The 21,359-nt window shown below is 39.3% G+C and overlaps 1 protein-coding gene across 3 annotated transcripts in view; it reads left to right on the top strand.

The window, feature by feature from the left end:
• The first annotated feature begins 3,072 nt into the window (after window positions 1-3,072).
• FNIP1 (folliculin interacting protein 1) overlaps window positions 3,073-21,359 on the top strand; it is a 155,333-nt gene continuing 137,046 nt past the window's right edge. For all 3 annotated transcript variants that reach the window (XM_045075544.1, XM_045075546.1, XM_045075545.1), the window contains exon 1: window positions 3,073-3,276. In XM_045075544.1, the coding sequence (XP_044931479.1) occupies window positions 3,185-3,276 (92 nt within the window). In that variant the 5' untranslated portion in view covers window positions 3,073-3,184. The remainder of the gene's footprint in view (window positions 3,277-21,359) is intronic.

The raw sequence follows: 21,359 nt of genomic DNA on the forward strand, positions 1-21,359 counted from the left end.
GGTGTCTCTAACAACTGCCATTCCTTTATCATATAGCAGTAAACCATCAATTGGTTTAAGAGTTTTTAAAACTGAGATACTGGAGTGCCTGGGTGGCTCAGTTGGTTAAGTGTCTGCCTTCAACTCAGGTCATGATCTCAGTATCCCCAGAACAAGTTCCACATCAGGCTCTATGCTCAGCAGGGAGTCTGCTTCTCCCTCTCCGTCTGCCCCTCCCCCTGCTCATGCACAAACTCTTTCTCTCTCTCTAACAAATAAATTAAAAATCTTAAACGAAACAAAACAATAGCAACAAAAAACCAATGAGGTACCCTGAGTCCTTCAGGCAGTGATCTAGATTCTGAATGTCTTGTTCTGTGACAGTGAAAACTTAACTTGTTTTAGGAAAATTTAACACAATTGAGGCATGCTTATTAGCATATGTTTGAGAGAGCAATATTCCAATTTTATTGCCACCTTTCCCTGTATCTGTAACCAGAAGAGAGTGCCCTTGTCTTTTATATTATTGGAAATTATTTTCAATGTAGTCTGCATAATTAAGTAACTTGTCTTCTTTTATAACAAACTTGTATCATATTAGTGCTTTCTTATTCTGTAATTTGAATATTACCCTGCCACATAAAGGAAATATGATGAATGAAAGCTAGTTTTTCTGTACCTTTCAAACATAAGGCTAAATGAAACTATAGAAATGAAATTATTATATGATTAGAGAATAGTAAAACGAAGTATCTCTTATGCAAGCAGTAATGTTCTTTCCCTTACTATTAATATCTATAATTATCCCATGAAGTAACTTTTTCCCAAGATGAAAGCATACAAGGTTATTGTTTTTAGAAACTTACTTCTGAGGGAACAAGGAAACACTCTTCTCTGTGCCAGCCATGAACAAGCCATGAATTCTCAGTGTCAAGGGTTCTGTATATACAGGCTTGAGATTGTTTCCACTTGAAATCATTTAGTGTAACTTGCTAGTATAAGGGCAAAATAAAACATTCCCAAATGATTAATTGATTTATAGGATGTGCATATTCTCACTTTAAAAATTGCATTGACTTCATTTTTTGTTAACAAAAATTTTATTTCATGTTCACATCTTTTGGGGGTAGGTGGGTGGGAAATAGTTTGAACTGTGTAGATTCTATGTAGATTTTTACAGCTTGTTACTATAAATGTATTTCCGTTATGATTTTATTATTTTCTTTTCACTAGCTTACTTTGTCATAAGAAAACATTATGTAATACATGCTTATATAATACATGCTTTGTGTTAACTGTTTATGTTATCAATAAGGCTTCTGGTCAACTGTAGGCTTTAAGTAGTTAAATTTTGGGGGAGTCTAAGTTATACTTGGGTTTTTGAGTTGCAGGGGTTGGGGCTCCTTGCCCCCACCTTGTCCAAAGGTTAACTGTATACATAATTCATTTTGCCTTATTAAAAATCTTTCCTTGTTTGGTGTCAGAATCAGAGGATTATCTTTACACAGAGCATATTCCTGCGGTTTTGAATCTGTATTGCCCAGTAAGTTTTGGAGCTTGGGCAATGTGCCACTAGTGAAGTTATGAATGAATCTTAACCTGAGAACCTCAAATGTCACCTTCTCACAGAGACCTTCCCCACTCCCTCATTTCATTGCTTAGCTCTCATTACCTTGTTTAGTTATTTATTATCTCCTTATATAGAAAGTTAGCTTTGACTTTGTGTTTACTTTGGATCCCCAGTACCTGGACCAAGGGCACTTAAGCATTTGTGGAATTAATAAATTAATTTCTTAAGGCATGTGGGTGGCTCAGGTCCTGATCTCAGGGTCCTAGGATTAAGCCTCATTGGGCTCCCAGCTCAGCAGGGAGTCTGCTTCTCCCTCTCCCTTTGCCCTTCCTACCTACTGGTGCTCTTTCTCCTCTCAAATAAATAAATAAATAAATACATATATATGGCCACTTATTTTATAGTTTAAACTCTAGCTGCAAATTAGTGGAAGTTGGTAGCCACTCAAGGAAAATACATTGTTTGTCTGCTTAATTAAATGAAATATTCGAAAAGTTTTTTTTTTAAATCTATCCTTAAAACCACATACCAGTTATTTCTTGACATCCATATTTACCAGAGAATTTTATCCTACAGTATGAAACTCCAATTCTGGAGGGGAGTGGGTTAATAAATGGTGCTGAAAATTTGCAAGACCACTTTGATCTGAATCCTGATAAAATTTGGCGTCCCGGGTTTAAAAAGAGTGTAAGGTCATTTTTGAGCAATGTTCTCCCCCCCCCCCCCTTGTAATGCGCTTTTTCTCATATCGAATCCATTTGTTTATATTTCCACCGTGGAATTCCCCTCTCCCTACCTACCTAGGCGTTCAGATAGAGCTTAAATCCTATCGTTAGGGTAGTGAGAAACGCTGAAGGCGGCTGCCCGCCCGAAGATCCTGGCCGAGGCCTTTCCTGCTGGAGGTCAAAGCTGTGGCGAGTGTTTGGGCAGGGCTCTCCACCAGCCGCGCGCCGCCAAACTCTGAGCCCACACCCCTCGCGGCCCTGCACTGGCAGGCCAGTGGCCCCCGCACGCAAAGTCCAGACTAGGTCGCGCGCCTTTTCTGCTCAGGGGTCCGCTGGACCGGCCAGAAGCGCGACGGAGGTGCGAAACCTCGGAGGCTGAGGAAAGGATGGCAGGCGAGGGTCGGCAGCCTTGGAGCTCTAAGCATCTCGGTCGTGGCTGCCGGAAGAGGAAGCTTTCTGCATTCCAAAGTACCGGGCGTTGTTCCCGCACCACCCCACCGTAGCCTCAGAGAGCAGCAGACAACGTCACGCACAACAACCCCGAGCTGAGCGCGTTCCCCCTCTTCTTCCCCAGGCAGCTCTACTCCCCGCCCCTCCCCTCCTTTCCTTGCACACCACGCCCCGTGAGCTGCCACGTGAGAGAATCCACTAGTCAGCCTATGGGGGCGAACTCCGCCCTACGCCTCCGCCTTACCCCCCGCTCCCCGCTCGGTGCGGCGCCACGTGATGCGGCTCACCGCCAGCCAATGAACGCCGGCCTTGCCTCGCGCCCCGCCCCGCGCGCCGTGGCCGTTTGAAGTGACTAATTTCTGTCATATGACTGAGGCGCTCATGGGGGTGGCGGGGCGGCTCTAGGAGCGGGGGCCTAGCGAGCGCCCTAAGGAGCGACCCTGGTTTGGCCGTGGTCAGCATGGCTCCAACACTGTTCCAGAAGCTCTTCAGCAAGAGGAGCGGGCTAGGCGCGCCCGGTCGGGACGCGCGGGACCCAGATTGCGCGTTCAGGTAGGGCGCTGCGGGGTGTGGGGGAGCCGAGCCGGTGGCCTTGTGGGCTCCGGGCTCCAGATGTGCAGGGGCCTTCGGCATTCCTGCCCCCGCGGCCGCGCCGCGCCGGGATTGGGACCTGGGCCCGGCTGGGGAGCGGCTGGGCAGCTGCGGACCTGAGCTGGGGATTGGAGGGAGGTCCTCTTCGGCCCACCACCCCCAGCCCAGCTCTTGCCCCTTCCCCCTCCTCCTGGCCGGTTTGTTTACGTCCTGCCCCGCTGCCACACGCGGCTGTGCCTTCCCCACCGAGCACCGCGGCCTGAGCGTAGGGTCCACACTCCTTTCTGGCAGCGAGTAGAGTTGGGAGCGGGCTGGGCTGGACCTCAGCCGCAGTCCTCGGGGCCCAGAAGTTATCCCCTCCTACCCGAGGCCAGTCGCTCTGTGGGTGCTTCATTCCAGCCTGCTTGCTGTTGTGGGGGAGAGCTGCCCGTTTTGTGCAACCTTCTAAGGGTAGAGGGCTGGAGGAACGAGTAGGCAAGGTGCCGTTCTTTCTAGTTTCTTGGAAACTAATATTGGAGGTGTGCAGTTACCGGAACGAGCGGTCTTAATTGTTATCGAAGGAGAAAGGTGAAACCTAAGAGGTTATGGTTACTACTGACTAGACTGGAGCAGGAACGAATCAGAGGAAGCACGGCGTTAGAACTGACCATGGAATCATCCTCTTACAACTGTTACCAGAAAGAGGTCTTTAAAAATTGAAAACGATAGCGAAGTATTTTGTGGTAGTAAAGGCTTTATTAATTTTTGGTTGCAGTACCTGTTGCTGGTAGAAAAACTTAACTGGAATTGTAAGACAATGTAGTAGAATCATGAATTCAAGGTAAAATTGAATTCATGTGGTTTCGCCAAACCACGTTTGAAGTAGAGATGATGTCTTTCACATAGCCTTCATACTTCATACTTGCTGCGGTGTGGAAACTTGTTAAGTATAACTAGGCTAAATGTCACATATCACTCAAACCTGGTAGGACAGCAAAGAGCCCAGTTGTTCAGTAGTAGTAGGAAAAAATGAGAGTCTGTTAAAATTGCAACAGGCCAAAGTTTGAAATGACTGTACCACACTGGTAACAGGTTTTCATATCCTTAAAATTATTCACCCTCTCTTGGTAATGGAGGTCACATTACTAAACACTCAGTAAGTTATACGTGTAGAATTGTAATACTAAATGGAAAGAACTAACTTTTAGAGGAAAAATCACGATGTGAACATCTTGGAAAAATGTTTAATAAAACAGTTTTCTAGATTTGGGTCTTTTCCACTGGGAAATAAATGTCAGGCCATACTCATCAAATGAATTTTTAAAAACACTTCTTTACTGATTTTCTCTTGAAAAACGAAAGTGTAGTCTGGATAATACTGCGTTGAGACATTCAGTAAATCAGGAGTCAGTACAAAGCAGGTTGAGGATATTAAAAAGGTGACACTTGATTAGGCTTTCTATTTCTGGGCAAAGATTGACTTTAGGGTACTCAAGTTTCCAAGGGTCTGAAGTCATACATATGAAAAAAATTTTTCATGTCTATTTTTAAAAAACGTAAAGCCTACTATATAGTTGTGTAACACTACTTTAGAGTTGCCTAAGCACTTTCTTATTAGTTATCTCATGTGATATTTCACAACAACCTTGTGAGAGAAAGTGTAGATAACTATATGATCCTTTTTCCAGTGGAAATAAGAATTATGTATAAGCCCAGTAAGTGCAGTATGATTTAGAAGTGATTGCTTTAAAAAAATAAAATGTGCGCAAGTGGACGTGTGAGAAAATGAAAACTAGTTAGCATCACACAGGTGGTAACTTGAAGATCTAGGTAACCCAGGTCATTTTTTTCTTTTTTTAAGATTTTATTTGTTAGAGAGAGAGAGAGAGAGAACACAAGCAGGGGGAGTGGCAGGCAGAGGGAGAAGCAGGCTTCCTGCTGTACAAGCAGCCCAGTCCAGGACTAGATCCCAGGACCGTGGGATCATGACCCGAGCTGAAGGCAGGTATTTAATGAATTGAGCCACCTAGGCATCCTTGTAATTTTTTTAAACAACTTCATTGAGCTATAATTAACATACAGTAAAATTAAGCCATTCTAAGTGCACAGTTCTTTGAATTTTGTTACATGTTTACAGTTTCGTACACCACCCCAGTGAAGTTTTAGAACACCTCCATCCCCCCAGAAGTTCCCTCATGACCCTCTGTAGTCAGTTCTTAACCCATCCTCATTCAGGGCAGTCAGTGATCTGCTCTAATGAGTGAAGTTTTGACTTTTCTAGAATTTCCTATAAATGTGATCATGTTTATAGTCTTTTCTGTCTGGCTTATTTTAACTCATCATCATCAGTGATGATTTTGGGGATTTATTTCAGTTGCACTTATCAGTTTCTTCAGTTTTATTGCTGAGTAGTATTCCATTGTATGGGTATAATACAATTTCTTTATCCATTTACTACCTATTGACAGATCTTTGGGTTGTTCTCAGATTTGGGCTGTGAAGAACAATGCTGCTGTGAACATTTGTATGCAGATCTTTATGCAGACATATGCTTTCATTTCTCTTGGATGGTTACCGAGGAGTGGGATTACTGGGTCATATGCAAAGTATATACTTCCAAAAAAATTGCCCAACTTTTCTGAAGTAGTTGTATCATGAGCAGTGTGTGAAGGTTATGATTGTTCCATGTCTTCCCCAATACCTGGTATCCGTTAGTCTATTTTTTTTATTAAGATTTTTTTGTATTGTGAAAAACACCTAATAATGTTTACCACGTTGACCATTTTTGAGACTTCTTGATTATAGCCATTCTCGTGGATGTTGTGGAATCTTGTTGATCTTGTGTGTGTGTTTTTAAGATTTATTTATTTATTTTGGAGGGAAAGAGCATGCACAACTGGGAGGGGCAGACAGAGAGGGAGAGAGAATCCCAGGCAGATTCCTTCCTGAGTGCAGAGCCCAATATGGGGCTTGATCTCATGACACCCAAGATCTGGACCCAAGCCAAAACCAAGAGTCCATTGCTTAACCCACTGAGCTACCCAGGCACACCCCTTATTGTGGTTTTAATTTGCATTTCCCTAATAACAAATGATGTAACTCAGGTTTTAGAGTAGATTAAAATTTCATTCCAGTATACCATGCTTTCCTTTCTAGAAACTTTTTTGGGTTTTGTTTTGGTATACTTAGTTTAAGTTGTTGAATCTGACTTGGACACAGCCTTTGGCAATTAACCTATAGCTCAGCATCCAAGAGTCTGTTCCTAGAGTTAGCAACATACAAGGCCCAGTGGTAATAAGTCACAGTAGGGCTCTGAGATAGGAGAGACTTTTGATATGAATGAAGCTTTAGCCTTGAAATAGTCTTTCATGGTCACCCCATTGGAAAAGGTGGTCTGGGTTCACTCCTTTCCCTTCAGTTTTCACTTTTATAAAAGGTCATTACTGTATTGATTTCTGTGTGTTTGTCTTATCTAAGCTTCTTGAGCTGACAGGCGTGTGAAGGATATCACAGGGATGTTATTTCAGTAATTTATAGAATTAAAACAGTAACTTGCTTTCATATTTTTGAGGATTTGGGAAGGAAGGTGGTTTCTAGGAGAACATACTGTTTGACGTTTTTTCCATCAGGCCACTTTGTAGTGAAAGAAAGAATTAACTGTAAGTCCAGTAAATACATATAAAATGTACATACAAAATGATTGCTTCAAAAATAAAATTCTTTGAAAAATGTCCAATTGGTGAAGAAGTTTGTTTCAGAATTAAATGTCTGTAGGACATAATTCATGTTTTGTTAAAAAATTGCTGTATTTTTGTTCTATTCGTAATGCATGAGCATTTGCTTTTACCAGGAATTCTTATATTGTTGTAACAATCTCTTAATTGTTCTTTTTTCCATCACTCTTGTCATGCTCCAAAGTATTCTGAACACTTTATCCTTTAAAGAATGCAAATTCTGATTATGATCAGCCTGCAAAATGGTATAGAATTTAATATCTGCATTACAGAGTTATTTTAAGGATTCAAAGAGATAAGTCATGTTAAGTACTTAATGCAGTGCTTAGCACATGACATTCAGGAACCAGAAGTTGTAAATATGATGATTCTATGCTTATGTGTAAAACCATTCAGTTTAGGCCCAAACTCCTTAAAGTGGCCCGTATTGTGTGACTTTTGCAGTCTGTAGCCTTGATTTTTTTCCCCCTAATTAACGTAAGGTTTAAAAAAAAAAAAAAAAAAAAACAAAAAACTGAGCCATCATTCTATTATTATGCTTAACAAAAATTCCCTTAATATGATCTATTCTTAGATTATATTAATATTTTCTCAGTTGTTTCAAGATCTCTTTTTATAGTGGATTTGTTTGACTTAGAATCTTTTTTGGGGGGGGTGGAGAGGGAGGTCGGGGAGGAGGGAAGGGGAAAGGAGCAGAGGGAGAGAGAGAATCTTAAGCAGGCTCCATGCCCGGCATGGAGCCCTATAGGGTCTCCATCTCATGACCCTGAGATATGACCTGAGTTGAAATCAAGACTCAGATGCTTAACCCCATCAACTATCCATAGGCGCCCCTGTTAATTCAAGAATCTTTAGAGTCTGCATATTACATTTGCAGTTATGTTGCTTAAGTAATTTTTTTCTATAACAGCCTCCCCCACCTTTTAAAATATGATTTCTTATTGAAACTGGGTTATTTTTCTTATAAGGTTTCTCACATTCTTTATATGGCTCTTTGCTTCCTTATGGTTTACTCTAATTCAGTGCACCCAGCATTCTGTGTTTTAATAAGCCTCCTTTAGGTTATTCTGATGCTAAAGTTTGAGAACCACTGCTATAACTTACCTCTATATCTAGAAAGCTGGTAGATATTTTATTAGATTCAGGTTTTTTTTTTTTTTTAAATAAAAATATCTCATAGATGTTTGTTGTGAATTTCCTACCCATTAGAGTTACATGGTGTCTGGTTGGTTTCCCTTTAGTGATGCTAAGTTTGGTGAATAGTGTTGTCAGCCTTGTTCTTACATTTTAAGATTTCCCTTTCCCTAATTGTTTTAGCATCTTTTGTTGATTATTTTCTGAATCCATTATCTTATCAGGGGTTATAAAATGGTGATACCCTGATTGTTTAATTCCTCCTGCATTTATTTCCTAGAAGAAATTTCTCTTACCACCTGTTTTGGTGAAATTTCTCTTACCACCTGTACAGGAAAGGTAGCATGTAAGTTTGATAGTTTACCTTTGTAATGTGTCAGAATAATTTATAATGAGTTGTTTAGTGAAGGTTTTCACTTTGTCATTTTTTGGTATCATCACAAGCTTGTGTTTTAATCTATTATAGTCAAATTGTCCCATATTTGGCCAGTAGGAGACTTTTAAAGTTGATTTCTGTGCCCTTGTGACATGATCTCTTTAATCTTTGGTAACTTGTGCTTTCTTTTGGCCTTGTATTAATCCCTTCTCCCTGTTATGGCCCTGAACATGTTTTAGATTCAGTGATGTTCCATGCTGTGCTGTTCCCTCTTCTTGGCATAGTCTTCTGTTCTTTTTTTGTTTGGCTTTTTGTAGTGATCATCTGGAGTTAACCTAGGTATCCTTCCTCCAGGAAACCTTTTCTTATTTCTCCCAGAGTGAGTTAGGTTTCACTGATATTTTCTTCCATAGTTTTGTATTTCCTTCTGTGACATCTATTGCAGTTGTCATTATTTGTCCATATCTCTCTTCTTTGCTTGAGTTCTCGTCAACTTCAAGGTAGATTTTGAAGTTAGAACCCAGTAGATTGACCTCTTGGATTGTTTATGGGGAACAGATACCTAGGTTTTGGACTGGAACCCCTAAATAGATGCGATTTTCTGAGGGAGAGAATATAAGACTGTGGAAGTATGACTTGACTAGCCTATCACAAGTAGCAGCCTTCTTCTCTATTCTTTATCACACACATTTTGTACTCTTCATAGCTTATTTTATAACTTACCATCTGTCTTACCCAAGTACACATTGTTGTGCCAGTATACAGCACAGTGCTTGAACATATGCTCAGTAAATATTTATAGAATGGACGTATGAAATAATTTCAAGGGCAGAGGGAGAGAGTCAAAAGTTCTCTTTTGGACATTTGTTTTAGTTTTACTTGCTAGAGAGAGATACCTGCTTAGAGATTGACAGTAATAAAGTAAATGTGGAGTTCACACCAGAGGTTGATTCACAGGAGAATTGGGACCGGAGATAGAATATGGTCACTATTAAGACTAAGGGAATGGATGAGATCATCTAGATCTGTAGCTAGATGTATTGGAAAGAGCAGGTCTTTGCTCTGAGGAAATTTAAAATGTACAGGTGTAGGAGAGGAAAGTCTACAGAGAAGAAAATGGCAAGAGAAACATTGGGAAAGCCAGGGTTGTGTGGTGGTAGGACAGCTCCAAAGGGAAAGTGTTTAAAAAATGATAATGTGATGTACTGTTTTCTGTATGCTGATTGCTGACAGGTCTTATGAGATGACAAACAGAAAAAAGTATCTATTGATCTGTGGAGTTGGAGATAACTGGTGACCTTTTTTTTTTTTTTGAGATGGGCATGTTTGGGGGAGAAAGTGAGAAAGATGAAGATAGATGTGGAGTAAATGAGAGGTGAGAAATGGCTTCACTGCTATAGCTTTTTTTTCTAGGAGAAAGTCTTTAGTACTGTGTTATTTTTTCACTTTCAGTATCTGATTTTATGTCACATTTTAAGCAAGCTTCTGAAGTTTTTTTTTTTTTTTTTTTTTTAAGATTTATTTATTTGAGTGAGAACATACACAAGTGGGGGAGCAGCAGGCAGAGGAATAGGGAGAAACAGGTTTCCCACTGAGCTAGGAACCCTCCATGTGGCTTGATCCCAGGACCCTGGGATCATGACCTGAGCTCAAGGCAGACCCTTAACTGACTGAGCCACCTAAGTGCCCCTGAAGTTCTTTTCTTTCTTAAAGAGTTTATCTGTTTACTTTGAGAGTGAGTGAGAGGGAGAAAGCGCTAAGTGCAGGTTGGGAGAGGGGCAGAGGCAGCGGGGGGGAGAGACAGTCCCAACCACACTCCAGGTTGAGCCTAGAGCCCATTGTGGGTCTCAGTCCCCTGACCCTGAGATCGTGACTTGTACTGAAATCAAGTCAGATGCTTAACCAACTGGACCACCCAGGGGCCCCAAGCTTCTGAAGTTCTTAAGCTGGCTTTTTACTATTGTCAATATTTGTAAGAACTGTATTTCAGAAATTTTGCTTTATCAATGTCATTTTTAAAGATTTGCTGCATTTACAAGGTCTTTTGTTACTTAAAAAAAAACCACCTTTCCATAAATTGTATCTTTTAATGCTGTATTAGAAATGGTAAGCTTTTAATAAAGCTTTAAGCTTTTATTTATTTATTTGTCAGAGCACAAGCAGGCAGGTGGCAGGGAGAGTGAGAAGCAGGCTCCCTGCTGAGCAAGAAGCTCCATGTGGGGCTCAGTCCCAGGACCCTGGGATCATGAGCTGAAGGCAGATCTTTAACCGACTGAGCCATCTAGGTGCCCTGAAAGTTTTAGTATTCTTTACAGAGAATCCTGTGGGATCATATCTTTCTTATTAATGTGGGAAGCTGAGAATTGTAAGTAATTACATATTAATCCTCTTTGGTAGCAGTGTTTGGTCCTTAAGAGTCTAACTTTCCATTAAGAAATGCAAATATATTTTATTGTTAATATGTTTGTTTTTCTTTGTCTAAGCGGTAGTATTAGATTTGTTTTTCAGAGCCGTGTTTATTGAAAGAAAACAGGTAACTGAAAAATACAGCTTCAGTTTATAAAACTTGTACCTCAAAGTGACAGTTTAAGATAGAGGTATAGGAAGATCCTGAACTTGCCTCTTCTCATGGACACAACACATCTGCAGCTACATTTGGAATAATTTCCTCTGAAAAAGATCTGAAAACTACATGAACAGTGCCTCCTCAGCAAAGGATAAAAGGACCATGCCGAGATGAGGAGAGGCAGGGCTACACTCTTGCCAAAAACTGCATTCTCTGTGCGGTGACCCCAAATCAGGAGGGATCTTAATCTTTTCCTTGAGGAGCAAGGAGGAGCAATCTTTTCCCCGAGTAGGGATCTTTCCCTTGTGCCAACCCTTGGATCCTGCACCATCGAAACAAGCCCCCAAAATGTAAGACCAGTGGGGATTATGTCTAGGAGAACTGAAGAATGAACTATAAGGAATGGAGAAGGAGAACCCTTCTCTTAAAGGGCTTGTGTGCACAGACCACTTGCCCCAGGACCCAGCAAAAATGAGCATACTGAAAAGCGCGTAGACTATTATATGAAGGAGAAAGTTTTAATCTTTAATCTTAAAAGGACTGCCAGAAAGGCAGGAACCTGTTCGGACTCTCTCTGGGAACAGAATTGCTGGTAGGTACTACTTTTGTCATCTCATTCCCCCTTGCTCATGCTAGCTTTGGTAGGCCCCATTTTGGCAATCTCCTTTTTAACCTGCTAGCGTGGGTGGGTGCACCCCACCCCCATGTGCCATGTTATAGCCAACCTGCAAGCATCTCATACACCTTTGAGCTCCAGTTGCACTACAGCTGATTGGGCAAGTTCCCTGCCTCTCTATGCCATAGTCAGCTGGGCAAGTGTACCTCAGTCGCCACACTGCAGCTTCATAGCTGATTGTTGTGCTCAGTCCACATGGGGGATGCCCTTTGAATGCCAAGTTCTGATTTCTGGGTGGGACGGAGATTGCAGTTTTTGGCCCCACAGGTTATTTCCTGCAAAAGACCACTCTTGCAAGACTGTGAGAGGTAGCTGTTACACTGAATACAAAGAATAAACGGAGAGAACCAGGTAAAATGATTAGACAGAGAAATATGTTCTAATCAAAGAACAAGACAGAACTTCAGAAAACGACTTCACTGGGCTCCATTGCTGTGCATGGTGCCTACTTAAAAAAAAAAAAAAAAGAAAAGACTTCACTGAAATGTAGGTAAGCAAACTACCTGATAAAGGATTCAAAGTAATAGTTCTAAATATGTTTACTGAATTTAGGAGGGAAATGGATGAACACCGTGAGAACTTTAAAAAATGTAGGATATATAAGAAAGTAGCATACAGAAGTCACAGAGTTGAAAAATACAGTAACTGCACTGGAAAATATATTAGGATTTCAACAGCAGACTGGATGAAGCAGAAGAATGGATTACTGAACTGGAAGACGAAGCAATGAGACTCACCCAGACAGCTGCAAAAAAGAATTTTAAAAAGTAAAGATACCTTAAGGGACCTTTGTGTCATTATAAAGGTCCTAGAAAGAGAGGGCGAGAAAGGGGCAAAAAATTTATTTGAAGAAATAATGGTGAAAACTTCCTCTGTATGGGGAGGTAAATAAGCACGCAGGTCCAGGAATCCTAGAGAGTTCCAAATAAGATAAAGAGATCTACCAGGATCTCAAATAAGATAAAGAGAATACACCATTTTAATTATAATTAAAATGTCAAAAGTTAAAGAGATACTTAAAACCATCAAGAGAAAACAGTACTTTATATACAAGGGAAACCCCATAATACTATTAGCAGATTTTTCAGCAGAAACTTTCCAGGTCATAAGAGAGTGGTATGATATATTCAAAGTAATAAAAGGAAAAATTTGCAACCAAGAATACTGTACCTGGAAAGGTTATCTTTTAGAGTAGTAATTTTTCAGTTATGCAAAAGCTAATGGAGTTCATCACAACTAAATCAGCTTTACAAGACATATTGAAGGAATTTCTTTAAGCTCACAGTAAATGGCACTAATTAATGGTAAAAAAAAGAGTAAAATAAAAATCTTACTGGAAAAGGTAAATATACAATAAAGGTGATGGTTTAATCACTTATAAAACTAGTGTGAAGGTCAAGAGACAAAACTAAAACTATAATAACTTACTAAGGGATATATAAAGTAAAAATATGTTAACTATAGTGTCAAAAACATAAAACATTGTGGAGTGAATAAAGATGTACAGTTTTGGAATATATTCAAGTGTGAGTTGCTGTCAACTTAAAATAGACTTATAGTCAGAGGTTGTTATATGTGAACTTCATGGTAACCACAAAGCAAAAACTTATGGTAAATATATGAAAGAAAATGAAAAAAAAAAATCTAAACATGACACTGAGAAAGTTATATGAAGAATGTTAACACAAGTGAAGAAAAAAAGAAAGGAACAGAGAGGAACTACAAAACCAACCAGAAAACAATGAATAAAATGGCAATAAGCACACACCTATCAGTAATTTTTTTAAAGTAAATGAACTGATTCTCCAGTCAGAACACATAGAGTGGCTGAATGGATTAAAAAAAAAAAAGACTTAACCTGTATGCTGGCTATAAGAGACTCACTTCAGAATAAGGACACACGGGGCACTTGGGTGGCTAAGTGGGTTAAGCCACTGCCTTCAGCTCAGGTCATGATCTCAGGGTCCTGGGATCAAGTCCCGCATCTGGCTCTCTGCTCGGCAGGGAGCCTGTTTCCCTTCCTCTCTCTCTGCCTGCCTCTCTGCCTACTTGTGATCTCTCTCTGTCAAATAAATAAATAAAATCTTTAAAAAAAAAAAAAGAATAAGGACACACACAGACCGAGAGTAGAGGGTTGGAAAAAGATATTCCATGCAAATGGAAATGAAAAGAAAGTTGGTGTAGCTCTACTCCTATCAGACACAAAATGGACTTTGAAACAAGAATGTAATGAAAGATGGAGAAGGGCAATACACAATAAAGTGGTCAATTTATGAAGAAGATAGAGCATTTATAATATATATGCACTCAGCTTAGAAGTACTAAAATATATAAAGCAAATATTGAGAGACCTAATGAGAAAATTTAGCAGCACATTAACAGTAGGGGATGTTGGGATGCCTGGGTGGCTCTGTTGGGCAGCTGCCTTCGGCTCAGGTCATGATCCCAGCATCCTGGGATCGAGTCCCACATCGGGCTTCTTGCTCGGCAGGGAGTCTGCTTCTCCCTCTGCCTCTGCCTGCCATTCTGTCTGCCTGTGCTCGCTCTCTCTCCCTCTCTCTCTCTGATAAATAAATAAAATCTTAAAAAACAAACAAACAGTAGGGGATATTAATACTCCACTCTTATCAGTGGATAGATTAGACAGAATTGGTAAGGAAACATTGGTCTTGAATGATACATTAGACAGATGGACTTAATATATATGTATACATATATACATATATATATATCTATATATAATATATATAGATATTTAGAGAACATGTCATCCAAAAGTAGCAGAATACATGTTCTTCTCAAGTCTACACGAAACATTATCCAGGATAGATTACAATATGTCACAAAACACCTTTCAGTAAGTTCAAGAAGATCGAAAACATATCAAGCATTTTTTCAACCATAGTGATATAAAACCAGAAATCATTTATAAGAAGAAAAATGGAAAAACCACAAAATTGTGGAGGTTAGAGAACATGCCGCTGAACAGCCAGTTGGTCATTGAGGACATCAAAGAAGAAATAAAAGTATATCTAGAAACAAATGAAAACAGAAATGTGACATAACCACATATAGGTCATACCAAAATGTTTGGGATGTAGCAAAAGTGGTTATAGAAGGGAAGTTCATAGTAATATAGGCCTACCTCAAGAATCATGAAAAATTTCATAAACATCTAACTTTATGCCTAAATAAAGTAGGGAAAAAAGAATAGGGGGTACCCAGGTTAGTGGAAGGAAGGAAATAATATAGATCTGAGTGGAAATCAGTGAAATAGAGGCAAAAAGACAAAAAAAAATCAGTGATACTAAGAGCTGGTTCTTTGGAAAGATAAAAATGAGAAGAAACCTTTAGCTAGACTAACTAAGAAAAAGAGAGGGCTCACATGAAAGAAATCAGAAATGAAAGAAGTTACAACTGATAACTATAAAAAATCACAAAAGACTACTATGAACAGTTATATACCAATAAATCAAACAACCTACAAGTAGATAAATTCCTAAAAGTGTACAATATTCCAAGACTGATTCAAGAAGAAATAGAAAATCTGAATAAAGTAGTAAGGACATTGAGTCAGTTATCAAAAACCTCCCAACAGACAAAAGTCTGGGAACAGATGCTTTCAATGTTGAATTCTACCCATCATTTTAAGTTTTAACATCTATCCTTCTCAAATGATTCCAAAAACATTGAAGTGGAGGGAATGCTTCCAAACTTGTTTAATGAAGTAGCATCACTGTTACACCAAACCAGTGTTGGTGAGGATGTGGAGAAAAGGGAAGCCTTGTACATTGTTGGTGGGAATGTAAATTGGTACAACCACTAAGGAAAACAGTATGGAGGTTTCTCAAAAGATTAAAAACAGAGCTGCCAGTAGATCCAGCAGTTTCATTTCTGGGTATCTGAAGAAAATAAAAATAATTTGAAAATATTTGTGCACCCCTGTTTAAAATTTGCAGCACTATTTGTAACAGTGAAGGTGTGGAAACAACTTAAGTAGTGTCTATAAGTGTTTATCTAGATGAATAGATAAAGAAATGGGTATGAATAGATAAAGAAATGGGTATGTGTGTGTGCGTGCATGTGTGGCATGCACATGCATATTCATGTCCAGTGGACTATTCAGCCATAAAAAATAATGCAGTCTTGCTATTTGTAGGAACACTGATGGACCTGGAGGGTATACTGCTAAGTGAAATAAGTCAGATAGGGAAAGACAAATACTGCATGGTTTCATTTGTAAGTGGAATCTAAAAACAAGCATGAACCAAACCAAACCAAACTCAGACTCATAGATACAGCGAACAGAGTGGTGGTTGCAAGGGAAAGGGGTTGGGAGGGCCGGGCAAAATGTGTGAAGAGAGTCAAGAGGTATAAACTTCCTGTTGTAAAATAAGTAATGGGTATGTTATGTACAGTGTGGGAAATAAAACCAGTAATAATATATTCACTTTGTATGGTGATAGATGGTAACATCTTACGGTGGCAGTCAGCTTGCAGTGTGTACAAATGTGAAGTTACTGTGTTGTGCACAGGAAACTAATGTTGCATGTCAGTTTTACTTCCAGAATAAAAAAACATGATTGAACTGTGGGACAAAGTCAGGTAACCTAAGAGATATGTAAATGAGGTCTGATAAGGAAATAGGGGGAGGATCTTTGAAAAAATAATGGTCAGAAATTTTTCAGATTTGATTAAAAGGATAAACAAGAACAAACATTCAAGAATTTGAACAAACATAAACATGAGAAACATGAAGAAAATTACATGAAGGTACATGATAATAAAATTATTTAAAGTTAGTGAAAAAGAGAGGTGCCTGGGTGGCTCAGTTGGTTAAGCAGCTACCTTTGGCTCAAGTCATGATCTCAGGATCCTGGGATTGAACCCTGCATTGGCCTCCCTGCTCAGTGGGGAGTCTACTTCTCCCACTCCCTCTGCCTACCACTTGTGATCTCTCTTTCTCTTGTCAAATAAAATCTTAAAAAAAAAAAAAGGTTATTGAATTTCTTTTCTTTTCTTTTTTTAAAAGATTTTATTTATTTATTTGACAGAGAGAGATCACAAGTAGGCAGAGAGGAAGGCGGGGGTGGAGGGGGAGCAGGCTCCATAAGCAGGGAGATCAATGTGAGCTCAATCCCAGGACCCTGAGATCATGACCTGAACTGAAGGCAGAGGCTTAATGAGCCACCCAGGTGCCCCATTTTTTTTTTTTTTTAATGTAATAGCTTCACTGATATAAAATTCACATACCATACAGTTCAGCCATTTAAAGTATAAAATTCAGTTCTTGTTAGTTTTTTCACAAAGTTTCATGACCAATACCACAGTCAGTTTTAGAACATTATCATCATCCAAAAAGAAACCCTGTACCATTAGAGTAACTGTCAGTTACCTCACCCTCTACCACCCACCCACCCTCTCCCAGCCTTAGACAACCATTAATATACTTTTTGTTTCTATAGATTTGCCTCTTCTGGACATTTCATTTAAATGGAATCATATAGTATATGGTCTCTTGTGACTGTCTTCTTTCACTTAGCATTATGTTTTCAAAGTTCATTCATGTTACAGCATGAATAATTCCCTTTTATTGATGAATAATATTTCATTGTATGGATGTACCACAGCTTATCTGTTCATCAGTTAATGGTTATTTGGGTTGTTTCCACTTTTTAGCTGGCTGTTATGAGTAATGTTCCTGTGAACTTCTGTGTGTAAGTTTTTGTGTGAACACATTTTTATTCTTCTTGGGTATATGTTAGGAATGGAGTTGTTGGGTCATATGGTAACTCCATGTTTAAAAATTTAAATTTTTCTATGTTTTCCATAGAACCCAATGATACATCTTTGTGGTGCTGTGAGGCAGAATAACTTCCAACATAAAACCGATACCTAGTAAAACTTGTTTGAGATTCAAGGCAAAATACATGCATTCTGTAGACAAAAAAGTGAGAGGATATCACTAATAGAAGAATGTTTTCTTTTTTTTTTTTTAAAGATTTTATTTATTTATTCGACAGAGAGAACTCACAAGTAGATGGAGAGGCAGGCAGAGAGAGAGAGAGAGGGAAGCAGGCTCCCCGCCGAGCAGAGAGCCCGATGCAGGACTCAATCCCAGGACCCCGAGATCATGACCTGAGCCGAAGGCAGCGGCTTAACCCACTGAGCCACCCAGGCGCCCCAAAGAAGAATGTTTTCAATACAAGAAATATGGAGTAAGAAATGAACAGCAACATAAAATGGTATACCTGGGTAAATCGGCACAGTTATTGGCTGTATAAAAACAACAAACATGTCAAACATAGAGCTGAAAGACTGGAAAATAGTGCCATGAGTGAAGGGTTTTTTGGTTGAGGTGGGGAGAATGAAGTAGAATTAAAATATTCTAAAGTTCTGGGGCGCTTGGGTGGCTCAGTGGGTTAGGCCGCTGCCTTCGGCTCAGGTCATGATCTCGGGTCCTGGGATCGAGTCCCGCATCCGGCTCTCTGCTCAGCAGGGAGCCTGCTTCCCTCTCTCTCTCTCTCTGCCTGCCTCTCTGTCTACTTGTGATCTCTCTTTGTCAAATAAATAAATAAAATCTTTAAATAAAAAAAAATTCTAAAGTTTTTATCTTTTTTATGTATATGTAAAATACCATTTATATGAAATTTGAGAAAATGGAAACTAGTCCCAAGTGACAAGAAGCAGAACAGCTGCCTGGGAATGGGGTGTGGGGTGAGTGTGAAGTGGGGAGGGAGGGGGAGAGAGAGAAGGATTATAAATGGAAATGAGGAAACATTTGGGCCTGATTGTGGTGATGATTTCACAGTTATATATATAAATCAAAACCTACCAGATTTCATACTTTAAATAGGTATAGTTTAGTATACATCAGTTATACTTCAATAAAGCTTTTTTTTTTAAATCTTCAAGGCAAAAAAAAAATCCTATTATTCTTGGAATAATTTTCTGGTCACATGGTTTTCAGCAGTCTAAGTTTTTAATTCCAGTTAGTTAACATAAAGTGTTAATAGTTTCATGTGTACACATAGTAATTTAACAGTTCCATATGTCGCCCTGTGTTCATGGCCGGTACACTCCTTAATCCCCATCACCTGTTTAACCCATCCCACCAAGCCCCTCCCCTCTGGTAGCTGTCAGTTTGTTCTCTGTGTTCTCTATAAGAAACGGTTTCTTGTTTTGGCTCTCTCATTTTCTCCTCCTTGGTTTTGTTTCCTGAAATTCCACGTGAGTGAAATCATACGGTATTTGTCTTTGACTTATTTTGCTTAGCATTATGCCCTCTAGCTCCATCCACGTTGTTGCAAATGGCCAGATTTCATTCTTTTTTATGGCTGAGTGATAATTCCATTGTTTATATATACACTACATCTTTATCCATTAATTTATCAGTGGGCACTTGGGCTGCTTCCATATCTTGACTATTGTAAGTAATGCTGTTATAAACGTAGGGGTACCTATATCTCTTTGAATGAGGTTTTTGTATTCTTTGGGTAAATACCCAGTAGTGCAATTCTGGATCATAAGGTAGTTCTGTTTTTGTTTATTTATTTTTATTTTAGAAAGAGAGAAAGCGTGAGTGAGGTTAGGGGGAGAATTAAAGGGGGGCAGAGAGAATCTTAAGTGCTGTGTGCCCAGTACAGAGCCCAACATGGGGCTCTTACACCCTAAGATCATGACCTGAGCTGAAATCAAGAATTGGATGCTTAACTGACTAAGTCACCCAGGTGCTTCTCTATTTTTAACTTTTTGAGGGACCTCCGTACTGTTCCTGAGTGGCTGCACCAATTTTAGTTCACACCAGTAGTGCAAAAGGGTTCCCCTTTAAATCTCCACATCCCGGCCAATACCTTTTGTTTCTTGTACTGTTGATTTTAGTCATTCTCACAGGTGTGAGGTGATATCTCATTGTGACTTTGATTTGTATTTCTCTGATGATAACTGATGTTGAGCATCTTTTCATGTGTCTGTTGGCCATCAGATGCCTTTTTTGGAACAATACCTATTCATATGTTTTGCCCATTTTTTTTTTTTTTAATTTATTGACACACACAGAGAGATCACAAGTAGGCAGAGAGAGAGGCAGGCAGAGAGAAGAGGAAGCAGGCTCCCTGCCGAGCAGAGAGCCCGATGCGGGGCTTGATCCCAGGACCCTGAGATCATGACCCTTGCCAAAGACAGAGGCTTGTCCTGCTAGCCACCCAGGCGCCCCTGTTTTGCCCATTTTTAAGTTGGATTATTCATCTTTGGGGTGTTGAGTTTTGTAAGTTCTTTGTATATTTTGAATGTTAAACTTTCATTGGATTTGTCATTTACATGTATCTTCTCCCATTCTGTAGGTTGTCTTTTAGTTTTGTTGATCGTTTACTTCACTCTGCAGAAGATTTTTATTTTGATGTAATCACAATGGCTTATTTTCGCTTTTCTTTCCCTTGTCTCAGGAGACATATCTAGAAAGAAGTTGGTAAGACTGATGTCAAAGAATATGTTGCCTGCATTCTCTTCTAGGGCTTTTATGGTTTCACGTCTCCCATTTAGGTCTTTAATCCATTTTGAGTTTATTTTTTGTGTATGAGGTAAGAAAGTGGTCCAGTTTCATTTTTGCATGTTGCCGTCCAGTTTTCCCAACATCATTTGTTGAAGAGACTGTCTTTTTCCCACTGTACATTGTTTCCTGTTTTGTTCAAGATTAATTGACTGTATAATCATGGATTTATTTCTGGGCTCTATTCCATTGATGGATGAGTCTGTTTCTGTGCCAGTACCATATTGTTTTGATTATTACCACTTTATAATATAACTTGAGATCTGGAATTATTGATGCTTCCAGCTTTGCTTTTCTTTTTCAAGAATGCGGTAGCTATTTGTGGTCTTCTGTGGTTCCAAATTTTAGGATTGTTTGTTCTAGGTCTGTGAAAAATGCTGTTGGTATTTTGATAGGGATTGCATTAAATCTATAGATTGCTTTGGGTAATACAGACATTTTAACAATATTTGTTCTTTCAGGCCATGAGCATGGAATGTCTTTCCATTTCTTTGTGTCATCTTGGATTTCTTTCATCAGTTTTTTACAGTTTTTATAGTACAGGTCTTTCACCTCTTTAGTTAGGTTTATTACTAGGTATCGTATTTCGAGTGCTGTTATAAATGGGATTATTTTCCCAACTTTTCTTAATGCTGCTTCATTATTGATGAACAGAAATATAACAGATTTCTGTATATTGATTTTATATACTGTGCCTTTACTGAATTCCTTTATCAGTTCTAGCAGTTTTTGGTGGAGTGTTTTTAGGGTTTCCTATATATATAGTATCATGTCATCTGCAGATAGCATAAGTTTTACTTCTTCCTTAACAATTTGGATTACTTTTCTTTTTGTTGTCTGATTGGTGTAGCTGGGACTACGAGTACTGTGTTAAATAAAAGTGGTGAGAGTGGACATCCTTGTCTTGTTCCTGACCTTGAGGAAAAGCTCTCAGTTTTTCTGCATTAAGGATGATATTAGCTGTGGGCTTTTCGTACCATGGCCTTTATTATGTTGAGGTATGTTCTAAACCTATTTTATTGAGGGTTTTT

The sequence above is a fragment of the Mustela putorius genome, unplaced genomic scaffold (assembly GCF_011764305.1).
Source record: "Mustela putorius furo isolate JIRA1106 unplaced genomic scaffold, ASM1176430v1.1 tig00000145_pilon_pilon_pilon, whole genome shotgun sequence".
Classification (NCBI taxonomy): Eukaryota; Metazoa; Chordata; class Mammalia; order Carnivora; family Mustelidae; genus Mustela; species Mustela putorius.